The sequence below is a fragment of the Littorina saxatilis genome, linkage group LG7, assembly GCF_037325665.1.
Source record: "Littorina saxatilis isolate snail1 linkage group LG7, US_GU_Lsax_2.0, whole genome shotgun sequence".
In the NCBI taxonomy this organism is placed as follows: Eukaryota; Metazoa; Mollusca; class Gastropoda; order Littorinimorpha; family Littorinidae; genus Littorina; species Littorina saxatilis.
In genome coordinates, this window is record NC_090251.1 from 1,858,192 (window position 1) to 1,873,191 (window position 15,000).

General features: G+C 44.6%; 1 protein-coding gene across 2 annotated transcripts in view; it reads right to left on the bottom strand.

Moving 5' to 3' along the window:
- Positions 1 to 11,022, bottom strand: part of LOC138970437 (putative ammonium transporter 1) — a 66,267-nt gene extending 55,245 nt beyond the window's left edge. The window contains exons 1-2 of one of the 2 annotated variants that reach the window (XM_070342895.1): positions 10,434 to 11,022; positions 8,805 to 9,044 (exon numbers count right to left, since the gene is read on the bottom strand). In XM_070342895.1, the coding sequence (XP_070198996.1) occupies positions 8,805 to 8,892 (88 nt within the window). In that variant the 5' untranslated portion in view covers positions 8,893 to 9,044; positions 10,434 to 11,022. The remainder of the gene's footprint in view (positions 1 to 8,804; positions 9,045 to 10,433) is intronic. The other variant, XM_070342889.1, reaches the window with a different exon arrangement.
- Between the last annotated feature and the right edge of the window lie 3,978 nt (positions 11,023 to 15,000).

Below are 15,000 nucleotides of genomic sequence, written 5' to 3' on the forward strand. Positions count from 1 at the left end.
TGCCAATCAAAGTGCACATTTCACAATAATTAATACAACAGGCTGACGCTGTTCAACGTTTACATTCGTCAGGCGCAATAGGAATGAGAGTAGGATTAGCGCCATAAAAATGTCCTTGTTATTATGATTCAAAATACTATGTTCACACAAAAAGATGACGCTAACGAACATAGTGTTGTTGAACAAGCCAGCTGTGCAGTGTTAACAGGGTGTCCATACAAACATAGCTGTTGCTCAAAGTGTCCATCAAAGCACCGTTAATTAACGCGGAATAGGGGTGTTAAGCTGGACTCCGTTAGGAAGATAGCACCGTAGTGGTAGTCAAGCGCTGCGTAAGTTGCGCAACCCCCGGGACAAAGCTTTCGGCCTTCCAGCCGCAAGACCATTACCACGGGCCTTAGGGGCAAATTACATCTGCGCAGAGTCTGCGGCACAGACGACGCACTGCAGATTATTGAGGTAATTCTTTTTTTTCCCACCCCGCTACACGTTGCGTGAAAAGAAAACAGGCCAAATACTCATCATAATTCCTATCGCAGCATGCAGCGCCGCTGACTCGCAGGTATAATTTGTCCCTTACAACTGGGCGAGTGAACAGTCTGCATGCGGTAAACCGATCCTGTGCATGCTCGCGCTGTATTGCGCAATACCAGATGTGGCGGACGGTTACGTTAACGTCAACCTCGAGGGACTTAACGTCCGTACTGCTCGCTCACAGTCACACACCTTGGGTGGCACGCTAAGTATTGATACAACGGGCAGGTGACCAGCAAAACACATGGGACTCGGAGTTAGACTGCCTTTTAAACTCAACAGCCGGTTGTGTACACACAAGCATAAGACCAAGTGCGCACGGAAAAGATCCTGTAATTCACGTCAGAATTTGTAGGGTTACAGAATCACGTAAATACCCAGTATACATCCCGCGGAATCGGCGTATGGCTGCTTTAACAGCGAGATGAACACGAGCATACACGTACAATCCCACCAGTGCCAAAAAGCAACTCATGAACACAGAAGACGAGGAGACAACTCATGAACACAGAAGACGAGGAGACAACTCATGAACACAGAAGACGAGGAGACAACTCATGAACACAGAAGACGAGGAGACAACTCATGAACACAGAAGACGAGGAGACAACTCATGAACACAGAAGACGAGGAGACAACTCATGAACACAGAAGACGAGGAGACAACTCATGAACACAGAAGAAGAGGAAACAGCCGGTCAAAACATCACACGATACCGGCTCGTTCAGTGAGCGTCAACACAACGCTATGTACAGATACATCCTTTATCTCACTCAGACCTGCCTACCCCCAAAATTACAAGGTGTAATGAGTCAAGCCAAAAAGAGTAATCTGGTGGAAGAAAGTGTAATCAAGATTCCATTCGGCAATCATTTCGCACATTGTCACTAAGTCTTCTGCTCGGACAATTTCTCCCTCCAGTTTTGTTACTGTATCACTCAACTTCCTGATAAAGAAACAGGACATTTGAACGTTTTTTGGTTTCTATGAGCTCTCTTTACTGCATCCTTGTGATCATTTGTCCCGATGTGCTATGCACAGTCATATTTTCCAATGTGTGCACACGAAAAGTCACAGTGGCAAAGGGAACACAAGACGTGCTTTGGTCCTTTTGATTAAGGTCCTAGGCATGGCCACGATTCCATTTAGCTGCCTTTGTATTTCTGTTGAATGGCTGTCTTCTTTTTCACAGCAATCCTTTTACCACCACTGTGACCAGCTTCCTCGTCAGACTCGTCTGTCTCATGGGGACTCAGATTTTCCACGCGTCGCTAATTCATTGTAATGCGAACGGCAGCGTCTATCTTGTATGTGGCTGAACAGACCAGAAATGACCGGATATTGCCCAAACGATCTCGCGCAGGCGCAAACGCAAGCTCTGCGAAAGCAACAATACTGATAGGATTTACATCCGAGATGAGATGCGAAAAATCGTACTTTTGGATTCTTAAAAATCGTACTTCCATTGTGGAAAGCGTGGTGGCGTAGTTTGGGTTAACATTCGTAGTAAATTACGCCCAAATCGTAAGGGTAGGCAGGTCTGCCTCACTGTGCGTCAACACAACGCAATGTACAGATACATCCTTTAGGCCTAAAAAAAAATAGGTGTGGTTACGGTAACCCGACCTACCCTATTTTTAGGGGCCGATCCTATAACTTTTTATTACATTTGTCAAAAAAAAAAACAAAAAAAAACAAAAAAAACCAGTGCAAAAAACGCAATGAAAGCGAAAGCGCCCGTGTCGCACACTTATTTCCCTGTCAAGTACCGGGTAGGTTTAATTTGTACACATTAGAAAAAAAAGTTTTAAAAAAAAAGTGATTGCCTACCTACCTACCCTATTTTTTTTGGCTATGTTACCGTAACCACACCTATTTTTTTTTTGGCCTTATCTCACTGTGCGTCAACACAACGCAATGTACAGATACATCCTTTATCTCACTGTGCGTCAACACAACGCAATATACATATATACATAATTTATCTCACTGTGCGTCAACACAACGCAATGTACATATATACATAATGTATCTCACTGTGCGTCAACACAACGCAATTCACAGATACATATCGCATCAGGCCCACCGATTGACTGGGACGTCACCTGAATATTTATAGAGCAGATGTGGATTGAATATATATGTGTATCTAAACTAACTGCCCCCCCCCCTCCCCCCGCAAAATCGGCGTATGGCCGCCTAAATGGCGGGGTTAAACGGCCATACACGTACAAATAAAAAAAAAATAAACAAAAATAAACAAGTTGCGTAAGGCAAAAATACAACATTTAGTCAAGCTATCGAACTCACAGAATGAAACTGAACGCAATGCAATTTTTCAGCAAGACCGTATACTCGTAGCATCGTCAGTCCACCGCTCGTGGCAAAGGCAGTGAAATTGACAAGAAGAGCGGGGTAGTAGTTGCGCTGAGAAGGATAGCACGCTTTTCTGTACCTCTCTTCGTTTTAACTTTCTGAACGTGTTTTTAATCCAAACATATCATATCTATATGTTTTTGGAATCAGGAACCGACAAGGAAGGAATAAGATGAAAATATTTTTAAATTGATTTCGAAAATTTAATTTTGATCATAATTTTAATATTTTTAATTTTCAGAGCTTGTTTTTAATCCAAATATAACATATTTATATGTTTTTGGAATCAGAAAATGATGAAGAATAAGATGAAGATAAATTTGGATCGTTTTATAAAAAAAATTTTTTTTTACAATTTTCAGATTTTTAATGACCGAGGTTATAAATTAATTTTTAAGCCACCAAGCTGAAATGCAATACCAAAGTCCGGCCTTTGTCGAAGATTGCTTGGCCAAAATGTGAATCAATTTGATTGAAAAATAAGGGTGTGACAGTGCAGCCTCAACTTTTACCAACATCCGGATATGACGTCATCAAAGGTATTTATCGAAAAAAAGAAAAAAAACATCCGGGGATATCATTCCCAGAAACTCTCATGTAAAATTTCATAAAGATCGGTCCAGTAGTTTGGTCTGAATCGCTCTACACACACACGCACAGACACACACACACACATACACCACGACCCTCGTCTCGATTCCCCCTCTATGTTAAAACATTTAGTCAAAACTTGACTAAATGTAAAAACGTTCGTGCAAATACACGAGCGTACGTGGGAGTTTCAGCTAATGAACGCAGAAGAAGAATGTCTGTGATTCTTGAGGCTCACTTGCCTAGAGCTATTGGAGATAATTATGGGCTTGAGGCTCACTTGCCTAGAGCTATTGGAGATAAGGGCCGAGGTGCACGAACCGATAGTGGAAGCCACCAACACAGGAGAGAACAAACCGCAGGGTTTGATTCGGTGAAATCGCATCAAATTTCAGTTTCAACCAATCAGATCTCGCGGCTGCGTACCACTCAATAGCCATGGACAGATGGTGCGCTGAAAACTATAAAGCTTCGGTTACGTTCGCAGTTTCGTAATGATCACAAAGGTAAGACGAGGGGCGTGGAGGTGGAGCGATACGATCTGAATGCAAATGGGTGAGCAGTAGAATGACCAGAAGCTGACCAATGGGTGAGCAGTGAATGACCAGAGGCTGACCAATGGGTGAGCAGTGAATGACCAGCCCTGCGTTGCTCAGAATCACAATAGCCCGCTCAGAGAAAAGTCGCTCTGGATTGGTCTATGCAACGGGCTCACAACGAGGCAAATCGCTTCACGAAGGCGACGAAGAAAGCACGATTGCTGCGAGATATGAAAAAGTTGTACTTCTTAAACTAGTAGACGATTCGGTCAGTGAAATCGTCAGAGAGAACGTAGTTATGATGGGAAATTTAGCTGGGGTAGTCCCTGAACCTTGAAAAGCAGTAGATCCCTCGGGTTACGTCGAAAACCACGCCGAGAAGATCGCAACACGGCATCGCAGTGTAAACACCGCCGCCATCTTGGACTACGCAGCGCGCGGTGGGCGAGCATATACCAAAGCCGCTCGCCGAGTGCTTCGCGAGCGCTTTCCTGCACTGCCCTAAGAAACGGCTTTCTGTCATTCGCACTGCGGGCGACCCGTGGCGAACCGCTCTGGGCAACTCGTCTCAGAGGTTGGGCACCGCGTGGCGAGTGTTACAGCTACTGGTGGAGGGTATGGCGTTACGTATCAGGGAATGAACTGGGACACTTCTGCCTCTGAGAGGCCGCCGTCAAAAGGCGGCGATAGACTAGGCGGCGTCAAAGGACAGAGGTCAAGGTCATGCTTTACCACGACAGTATGTCGTGCGTACCAAACTTGTGTGTGTGTGTGTGCTCTGTATGTGTCTGTCTGTCTGTGAGTGAATGATTAAATAAATGAATGAGCTTTGTTCCTCAAGGCTAGTTATTTTCAAAACTTAATTTTAAGACAGAAGGTGTTTCTACCGACATGGTTGTCTACCTCTGTGGACCTGTTTGGTGTTAGGGTTTGCCTGGTGCCAAGAATGAACAGCCTGTGTGCTCTATGTGGACGGTGTTAGGGTTTGCCTGGTGTCAAAAATGAACAGCCTGTGTGCTCTGTGTGGACGGTGTTAGGGTTTGCCTGGTGCCAAGAATGAACAGCATGTGTGCTCTGTGTGGACGGTGTTAGGGTTTGCCTGGTGCCAAGAATGAACAGCCTGTGTGCTCTGTGTGGACGGTGTTAGGGTTTGCCTGGTGCCAAGAATGAACAGCATGTGTGCTCTGTGTGGACGGTGTTAGGGTTTGCCTGGTGCCAAGAATGAACAGCCTGTGTGCTCTGTATAGACGGTGTTAGGGTTTGCCTGGTGTCAAGAATGAACAGCATGTGTGCTCTGTATGGACGGTGTTAGGGTTTGCCTGGTGCCAAGAATGAACAGCCTGTGTGCTCTGTGTGGACGGTGTTAGGGTTTGCCTGGTGTCAAGAATGAACAGCCTGTGTGCTCTGTGTGGACGGTGTTGGGGTTTGCCTGGTGCCAAGAATGAACAGCCTGTGTGCTCTGTGTGGACGGTGTTAGGGTTTGCCTGGTGCCAAGAATGAACAGTATGTGTGCTCTGTGTGGACGGTGTTAGGGTTTGCCTGGTGTCAAGAATGAACAGCCTGTGTGCTCTGTGTGGACGGTGTTAGGGTTTGCCTGGTGTCAAGAATGAACAGCCTGTGTGCTCTGTGTGGACGGTGTTAGGGTTTGCCTGGTGCCAAGAATGAACAGCCTGTGTGCTCTATGTGGACGGTGTTAGGGTTTGCCTGGTGTCAAGAATGAACAGTATGTGTGCTCTGTGTGGACGGTGTTAGGGTTTGCCTGGTGTCAAGAATGAACAGTATGTGTGCTCTGTGTGGACGGTGTTAGGGTTTGCCTGGTGTCAAGAATGAACAGCATGTGTGCTCTGTATGGACGGTGTTAGGGTTTGCCTGGTGTCAAGAATGAACAGCCTGTGTGCTCTGTGTGGACGGTGTTAGGGTTTGCCTGGTGTCAAGAATGAACAGTATGTGTGCTCTGTGTGGACGGTGTTAGGGTTTGCCTGGTGCCAAGAATGAACAGTATGTGTGCTCTATGTGGACGGTGTTAGGGTTTGCCTGGTGCCAAGAATGAACAGTATGTGTGCTCTATGTGGACGGTGTTAGGGTTTGCCTGGTGCCAAGAATGAACAGCATGTGTGCTCTGTGTGGACGGTGTTAGGGTTTGCCTGGTGCCAAGAATGAACAGCATGTGTGCTCTGTGTGGACGGTGTTAGGGTTTGCCTGGTGTCAAGAATGAACAGCATGTGTGCTCTGTGTGGACGGTGTTAGGGTTTGCCTGGTGCCAAGAATGAACAGCATGTGTGCTCTGTGTGGACGGTGTTAGGGTTTGCCTGGTGCCAAGAATGAACAGCCTGTGTGCTCTGTGTGCACGGTGTTAGGGTTTGCCTGGTGCCAAGAATGAACAGTATGTGTGCTCTGTGTGGACGGTGTTAGGGTTTGCCTGGTGCCAAGAATGAACAGCCTGTGTGCTCTGTATAGACGGTGTTAGGGTTTGCCTGGTGTCAAGAATGAACAGCATGTGTGCTCTGTATGGACGGTGTTAGGGTTTGCCTGGTGTCAAGAATGAACAGTATGTGTGCTCTGTGTGGACGGTGTTAGGGTTTGCCTGGTGCCAAGAATGAACAGCATGTGTGCTCTGTGTGGACGGTGTTAGGGTTTGCCTGGTGCCAAGAATGAACAGTATGTGTGCTCTGTGTGGACGGTGTTAGGGTTTGCCTGGTGCCAAGAATGAACAGCTTGTGTGCTCTGTATAGACGGTGTTAGGGTTTGCCTGGTGTCAAGAATGAACAGCATGTGTGCTCTGTATGGACGGTGTTAGGGTTTGCCTGGTGCCAAGAATGAACAGCCTGTGTGCTCTGTGTGGACGGTGTTAGGGTTTGCCTGGTGCCAAGAATGAACAGTATGTGTGCTCTGTGTGGACGGTGTTAGGGTTTGCCTGGTGCCAAGAATGAACAGCCTGTGTGCTCTGTGTGGACGGTGTTAGGGTTTGCCTAGTGCCAAGAATGAACAGCATGTGTGCTCTGTGTGGACGGTGTTAGGGTTTGCCTGGTGCCAATAATGAACAGCCTGTGTGCTCTGTGTGGACGGTGTTAGGGTTTGCCTGGTGTCAAGAATGAACAGTATGTGTGCTCTGTGTGGACGGTGTTAGGGTTTGCCTGGTGCCAAGAATGAACAGCCTGTGTGCTCTGTGTGGACGGTGTTAGGGTTTGCCTGGTGTCAAGAATGAACAGCCTGTGTGCTCTGTGTGGACGGTGTTAGGGTTTGCCTGGTGTCAAGAATGAACAGCATGTGTGCTCTGTGTGGACGGTGTTAGGGTTTGCCTGGTGTCAAGAATGAACAGCATGTGTGCTCTGTGTGGACGGTGTTAGGGTTTGCCTTGTGTCAAGAATGAACAGTATGTGTGCTCTGTGTGGACGGTGTTAGGGTTTGCCTGGTGCCAAGAATGAACAGTATGTGTGCTCTATGTGGACGGTGTTAGGGTTTGCCTGGTGCCAAGAATGAACAGTATGTGTGCTCTGTGTGGACGGTGTTAGGGTTTGTCTGGTGCCAAGAATGAACAGCCTGTGTGCTCTGTGTGGACGGTGTTAGGGTTTGCCTGGTGTCAAGAATGAACAGCCTGTGTGCTCTGTGTGGACGGTGTTAGGGTTTGCCTGGTGTCAAGAATGAACAGCATGTGTGCTCTGTATGGACGGTGTTAGGGTTTGCCTGGTGTCAAGAATGAACAGCATGTGTGCTCTGTGTGGACGGTGTTAGGGTTTGCCTGGTGTCAAGAATGAACAGTATGTGTGCTCTGTGTGGACGGTGTTAGGGTTTGCCTGGTGCCAAGAATGAACAGTATGTGTGCTCTATGTGGACGGTGTTAGGGTTTGCCTGGTGCCAAGAATGAACAGTATGTGTGCTCTATGTGGACGGTGTTAGGGTTTGCCTGGTGCCAAGAATGAACAGTATGTGTGCTCTGTGTGGACGGTGTTAGGGTTTGCCTGGTGCCAAGAATGAACAGTATGTGTGCTCTGTGTGGACGGTGTTAGGGTTTGCCTGGTGTCAAGAATGAACAGCCTGTGTGCTCTGTGTGGACGGTGTTAGGGTTTGCCTGGTGTCAAGAATGAACAGCATGTGTGCTCTGTGTGGACGGTGTTAGGGTTTGCCTGGTGCCAAGAATGAACAGTATGTGTGCTCTGTATGGACGGTGTTAGGGTTTGCCTGGTGCCAAGAATGAACAGTATGTGTGCTCTGTGTGGACGGTGTTAGGGTTTGCCTGGTGTCAAGAATGAACAGCCTGTGTGCTCTGTGTGGACGGTGTTAGGGTTTGCCTGGTGTCAAGAATGAACAGCATGTGTGCTCTGTGTGGACGGTGTTAGGGTTTGCCTGGTGTCAAGAATGAACAGCCTGTGTGCTCTGTGTGGACGGTGTTAGGGTTTGCCTGGTGTCAAGAATGAACAGCCTGTGTGCTCTATCTGTGTGGACGGTGTTAGGGTTTGCCTGGTGCCAAGAATGAACAGCCTGTGTGCTCTGTGTGCACGGTGTTGTTTGGGTATTTATTTTTAGAATTAATATCTCTCTCTCTCTCTCTCTCTCTCTCTCTCTCTCTCTCTCTCTCTCTCTCTCTCTCTCTCTCTCTCTCTCTCTCTCTCTCTCTCTTACTAATTCTTATCGATCCAGGTTGTTCTTCGCCGACTTGCTTGTTAGTTTCTCTTGTGTCCTGTTAGAGAGAAGAAAAAGAGAGAGAGAGAGAGAGAGAGAGAGAGAGAGAGATTTGTTTTGCAAAGTATGTAAAGAGTACTCACGATAGACGATCATCCCCATGACCAACAGAAAGAACTGGTTCAGCTCGACTTTCAGGGTCTCGAACTCCTCCCGAGTTACGTTCGCCATCTTGAAATCAATGTACAGTCGATCCACGCTAGCACGACCACAAAATACCAAGGTATTGCCGCTTCCCCCTGCCTCCCGTCTCGGTGACACAACCAGTGAGCTTCCTCAGTGACCTCCTCGGCAACCTCCAGAAAGGGTTTGACAAGTGGAACCTGTATTTCAAAGCAACAAAATAGAAAGTTTTTGCACGTGGATCAACTTGACATATTCCTGGATATATTATGATGATGGCATGAAGGCGAATAATGACGTCAGAACAGTTTTCAAATGTGAGAAAAATGGCTGGTGGGTTATTGGCTTTTTTTTACCGTTTCTACAGCAGATACTGCTACCTGAGTTGTGGGAAGAAGACCGACCTAGGAGTCACGTTATTTTTTATAAAACCCTGCGAGCTTTGACACACATTCTAAACGCCATTCATTAATAAAGCGAATAAAATGATTGGCATTACAAGGATGGCCACATCTCAACATTTTAACTCGCCACCCGGGCGAGTAACTTCAAGAAAGTCACTAGCCCGCCAGAAATGTCCCTGGCCCAGTACACTGATATCACAGTTGCTGCACCTGCAGTGTTTATTGCTCTGAAACTGCATATTACAACCACAAGTGTTGCATTGAACCAGAATGTTCACTGGCAAGCCGGGCGAGTTGCCAGGCGGTTTCTACTAGCCCGGCGGATTTTGTATTCGCCCGGCGATCGGGCGGACGATTTGGCCACCCAGTCCATATTGCAACAACATGACATGTATATGTCGACAGGCTGCGTGCACTCAACCTCCCAACTCTTAAATCGAGGAAATTAAGAGGTGACCTAATACAGACATATAATATTAAAATGTTCATAGCATCTATTGTGGCAAAGTTGACTCATTTTTTTAAGAAATGTTTTACTGATGCAACACAAAATAACACTGATAAGATCTTCATTGAATTTATTTATTTTAAATAGAAAACGTTTTTCTAACAGAGTTGCATCCTCATGGACCTCGCTAACAGATGTTTTAAAAACGTGCACAGAATATGGTAATGGAGTCACTGTAATTTGCATGATGATTGACAATGAAAAAACGATTTTGATCTTACTTAAGTTTCTTCTTATTATTATTCATGAACTGGGTACTTTACGTTTTAAGTTCAGCGAGTGGGGTATTAAGTCGAGCTGGTTAAAAGTTGGGTCTGTTGGTGGCCCAGGCTCAGCAAAAGATTGAAACGATATAAATGGCAATATGTCGCTATGCATGACTGACCTACAACAATTCTGTAAAATGAAACGCATGGGACGCGTATAAAGCCGCAACGCTTATGGAATACTTTTTTTCAGTAACAACAACAACAACAACAACAACAACAACAACAACAACAACAAAATGGCACAGCAAAATCGAAATTGTTCGACACATCTTACCTGTATGTCAAGATTTAAACAACAACAACCATAACAACAGCAACTTTAAAATCATCAACATCAACGACAACATCAACAACAACAACAACAACATCAACAACAACAACAAAAATGGCACAGCCTTTGTCACTCACCCAGCACGTGTAAGTCTCGATGAGAGAACCAGCTAGCTTCCTTGTGTCAAAAGTCACAGCGTCCACTACATACCCCCTGTACTCACGACTAGTCACAAACAAACAGCTAGCATGTACTGTAACGCAGGTATGCGCAGAGACTGTAGAATACACACACTCTCTGGTCCGCTCTAGGTGCTACTAAACGTGTCCGGGTTTACACAAACAAAGTTGTCCCCAGTTTTCCTTGTCGTCGCTCAGATCTTTTTTTTTTTTTTTTTTTTCAGACTCAGCTTCGTCAGTTGCGCGGGACTGCTCAGGCGTAGAGTAGTGACTGTCACGGTCTGTCGAAGCGGTATCGCGACGAATCAAGGTATGGAGTTATTGTGAGAGTAGACAGACTTGAGTAACGAGTCCTGTTGACGAGGTTGTTGTGTTGTGTACTGCCCTGCGGCAAACACGCATCGGTAACTATCACGTGACGCTCGGTGCCTATACGGCTACTTGTACTCGCATTGTACTCACGTAACAGTCAGTGTAGTACATCCACACGCTAGGTATCGACTAGATCGCCCCCTCCCCTCTCGCCCGCGCTTTGTAGTAGCCGACCTCACACCCTGCTTGCTTTCAACCTGTCAGGGGTGTCAAACTTGCGTTACAAGTGAAGACGCTCTCTCTCTCTCTCTCTCTCTCTCTCTCTCTCTCTCTCTCTCTCTCTCTCTCTCTCTCTCTCTCTCTCTCTCTCTCTCCTCACCCATTGCACCTCGGTTCGACCGAAGCTAAGTTAAGAACAAGAAATTCAGTTGATCCCAGAATCAACACGAGCCGAAACATTGACAATATCAAAGAAACAGGGAGTTCTACACCTGTTGGTACAGGTAAACAAAATAATAGTGTTGATGTGTCCTGTTAAATTGTCTTTTCGGCGTTTGTACATAAATGGGAGATATAGAGAATACTACATGGCTTGCTGTGTCGTACCAGATTTACACGAGTTGTCTTTTTAAATATTGAACTGCGAGCGAAAGCGAGCTGTTCACTATTTACACGAGTTGTTTTTTTTAAATATTGAACTGCGAGCGAAAGCGAGCTGTTCACTATTTGAAAAAGCAACGAGTGTAAATCTGGTACGTGTATTTTACTGAAAATGTCCTGCATTCGAGGCAGCTAAATTGAAGACGCTTGTTTTAGAACCTCGATCTCTTCTAAAGCCTCGTGCAATCTATTACGTCAAAGCAAAGAAACGTCACTCTGAAAGTGTGGCGTGACGTGTTAGTTCTAGAAAATAGCGGCCTGACCCAGGGTCGAACACGCAACCTCTCGATTCCGAGCGCAAGTGCGTTACCACTCGGCCACCCAGTCCCATGGGGTTCATGGTCATGGCAACAGCCTTAATAATATTATATCATGTATAATATTACATTTCAGCATATATGAATTACATGTCATCATACCAAACTGTCATACATTTTTATTCCCACATCATTCTGATTGATCACAACCAAACCTACTATCAGTGGACACATCCAAATACAAGCGCCTGTTCTTGACAACTTGCGACTGATCTAAAAATAAAAACCAGTGCAATTTCCTCGGTCTGGCTTTGCCACGACACTCACGGTTTGGCCTGTAGGTAAAATGTACAATGTATTTTCTGATTTGTGCACAAAAGCTTTTTTCTTTTTTCTTTTTTGTAACATAACAATGTTTAATGTAATTGTTTGTTTAAAAGACCATGGTCACATTTGTAAAAAAAAAATTTAAATTAGAAAATAAATAACATTTTGGTTCATGATTTTTCCTACACCTGTGCTGAAAAAAAGAAATAAAAATGTCGGTATATAAGTCACTCGAATACAGCAATGCATGAATTGCTCGGTTTGAGTTTGTTGCGGTTGACCCTGCACAAATCGACCTATGATGTTTTTGTTCAACAATTTTGCCGTCACACCTCCCATAAGGTGACGTATTTCACAACTTCCTGTGTTCCTGTGTTGCTCAGTGATTTTGTTAGAATTCAAATTCTTGTGACACACTTCTTCTTGTTCATTTCCTGTGCCTGTGATTTGTTTGAGCACATTGTGAGGTATTTCACCACAGACTACAAACGGCGACTTCCTGTCACGTGTTCGCCCATGAACAAAAATTTCTCATCCTGCACGCTACTTACCCGTCGCCAAAGACGACCCGCTTGTGCGGCTCGTCAATAAATTCCTGTTGTGCAGCGGGTTAAAGTATACCCTCATACCTCGGAGATATACCTTCACTCGGTCTGAACGACCTCACGTGACATGTTATATGGTGGAAGAGAATGCTGTCGCTTATTTTCCTTCTGAGGATGAGGGTTTAACATGGATCGGGAACTTACGGGACAACTGCGGCTGTGCTTGCAAGTTTGGATAGTTCTTTCCGTGACTGAGCATCGTTTCAGTCTTACCGAACTGAGGGTGGAAAATAAGCGACAGCATTCTCTTCCACCATATAACATGTCACGTGAGGTCGTTCAGACCGGAGTGAAGGTATATCTCCGAGGTATGAGGGTATACTTTAACCCGCTGCACAACAGGAATTTATTCTTAACTTAGCTTCGGTCGAACCGAGGTGCAATACCTCCTCTCCTGCTCTCTCTCTCTCTCTCTCTCTCTCTCTCTCTCTCTCTCTCTCTCTCTCTCTCTCTCTCTCTCTCTCTCTCTCTCTCTCTCTCTCTCTCTCTCTCTTTTTTTTTATATTTAGTCAAGTTTTGACTAAATATTTTAACATCGAGGGGGAATCGAAACGAGGGTCGTGGTGTATGTGCGTGTGTGTGTGTGTCTGTGTGTCTGTGTGTGTGTGTGTGTGTGTAGAGCGATTCAGACTAAACTACTGGACCGATCTTTATGAAATTTGACATGAGAGTTCCTGGGTATGAAATCCCCGAACGTTTTTTTCATTTTTTTGATAAATGTCTTTGATGACGTCATATCCGACTTTTCGTGAAAGTTGAGGCGGCACTGTCACGCCCTCATTTTTCAACCAAATTGGTTGACATTTTGGTCAAGTAATCTTCGACGAAGCCCGGACTTCGGTATTGCATTTCAGCTTGGTGGCTTAAAAATTAATTAATGACTTTGGTCATTAAAAATCTGAAAATTGTAAAAAAAAATAAACATTTATAAAACGATCCAAATTTACGTTTATCTTATTTTCCATCATTTGCTGATTCCAAAAACATATAAATATGTTATATTCGGATTAAAAACAAGCTCTGAAAATTAAATATATAAAAATTATTATCAAAATTAAATTGTCCAAATCAATTTAAAAACACTTTCATCTTATTCCTTGTCGGTTCCTGATTCCAAAAACATATAGATATGATATGTTTGGATTAAAAACACGCTCAGAAAGTTAAAACAAAGAGAGGTACAGAAAAGCGTGCTATCCTTCTTAGCGCAACTACTACCCCGCTCTTCTTGTCAATTTCACTGCCTTTGCCATGAGCGGTGGACTGACGATGCTACGAGTATACGGTCTTGCTGAAAAATGGCATTGCGTTCAGTTTCATTCTGTGAGTTCGACAGCTACTTGACTAAATATTGTATTTTCGCCTTACGCGACTTGTTTCTTCTTCTTTCTCTCTCTCTCTCACTCCTGCTCTCTATCTCTCTCTCTCTCTCTCTCTGTCTCTGTCTCTCTCTCTCTCTCTCTCTCTCTCTCTCTCTCTCTCTCTCTCTCTCTCTCTCTCTCTCTCTCTCTCGGTGTACTACAAGGCTCATTATTATACAGGGTGACCCAAAAAAAAGAGTACCCAAACAAAATTGAATAACTTTGTCAATTTTAACTTTTTTTTTCTTTCTTTTTGAGGTGAGTCAAGCTAATCCACTGCATGGTTGGATGAAATAAAAGCTGTTCTCACAATGAACTATACTAATGATCAACGGACGTTTTGCATAGAGACCTATTTTCGCACAAAATCATACAGAGATGTGCAAGTACAGTTCAAGAGACACTTCGGTCAGCGCGATTTCTATCTTTGGGGGTTCCTGAAAGACAACATCTACAGGAACAACCCACAGACAATCACAGAACTCAACAGAGCCATCACAATTCAACAATGACGGTACCCACCGTTAATTCAATTTTCATCTTCAGTTTCACAAAACAAAAAATGAAAAACGACTCAATTTTCAATATTTCGTTTTTCAATCTTCAATACGGTAAACAGAAAAACAGTTCACTTCCGTTTTTCAATATTTGATTTTCAATTCACAAATCAAAAAACGAAACAAGGTCTACTTCCGTTTTTCAATATTTTGTTTTTCATTCTTCAAAACGGTAAACAGCAAAACAGTCTACTTCCGTTTTTCAATGTTTGATTTTCAAAGCGATAATAGAAAAACAATCAACTTCCGTTTCTCAATAATGTAATATCTTTCATAGTTTTCTTGTGCAATGAACGCTCCCCGATTTCCCAACCAATCGAAGCTCGGTGTCAGTTGCGCCATAACGCGGTCGGGTCACTTTGTGCCCCGGACTACCCCGGACTACAAGAAATGTTTGGACAACAAAGACAGATCATGTGATGAAACAATCTATTGATCTGTGTTTA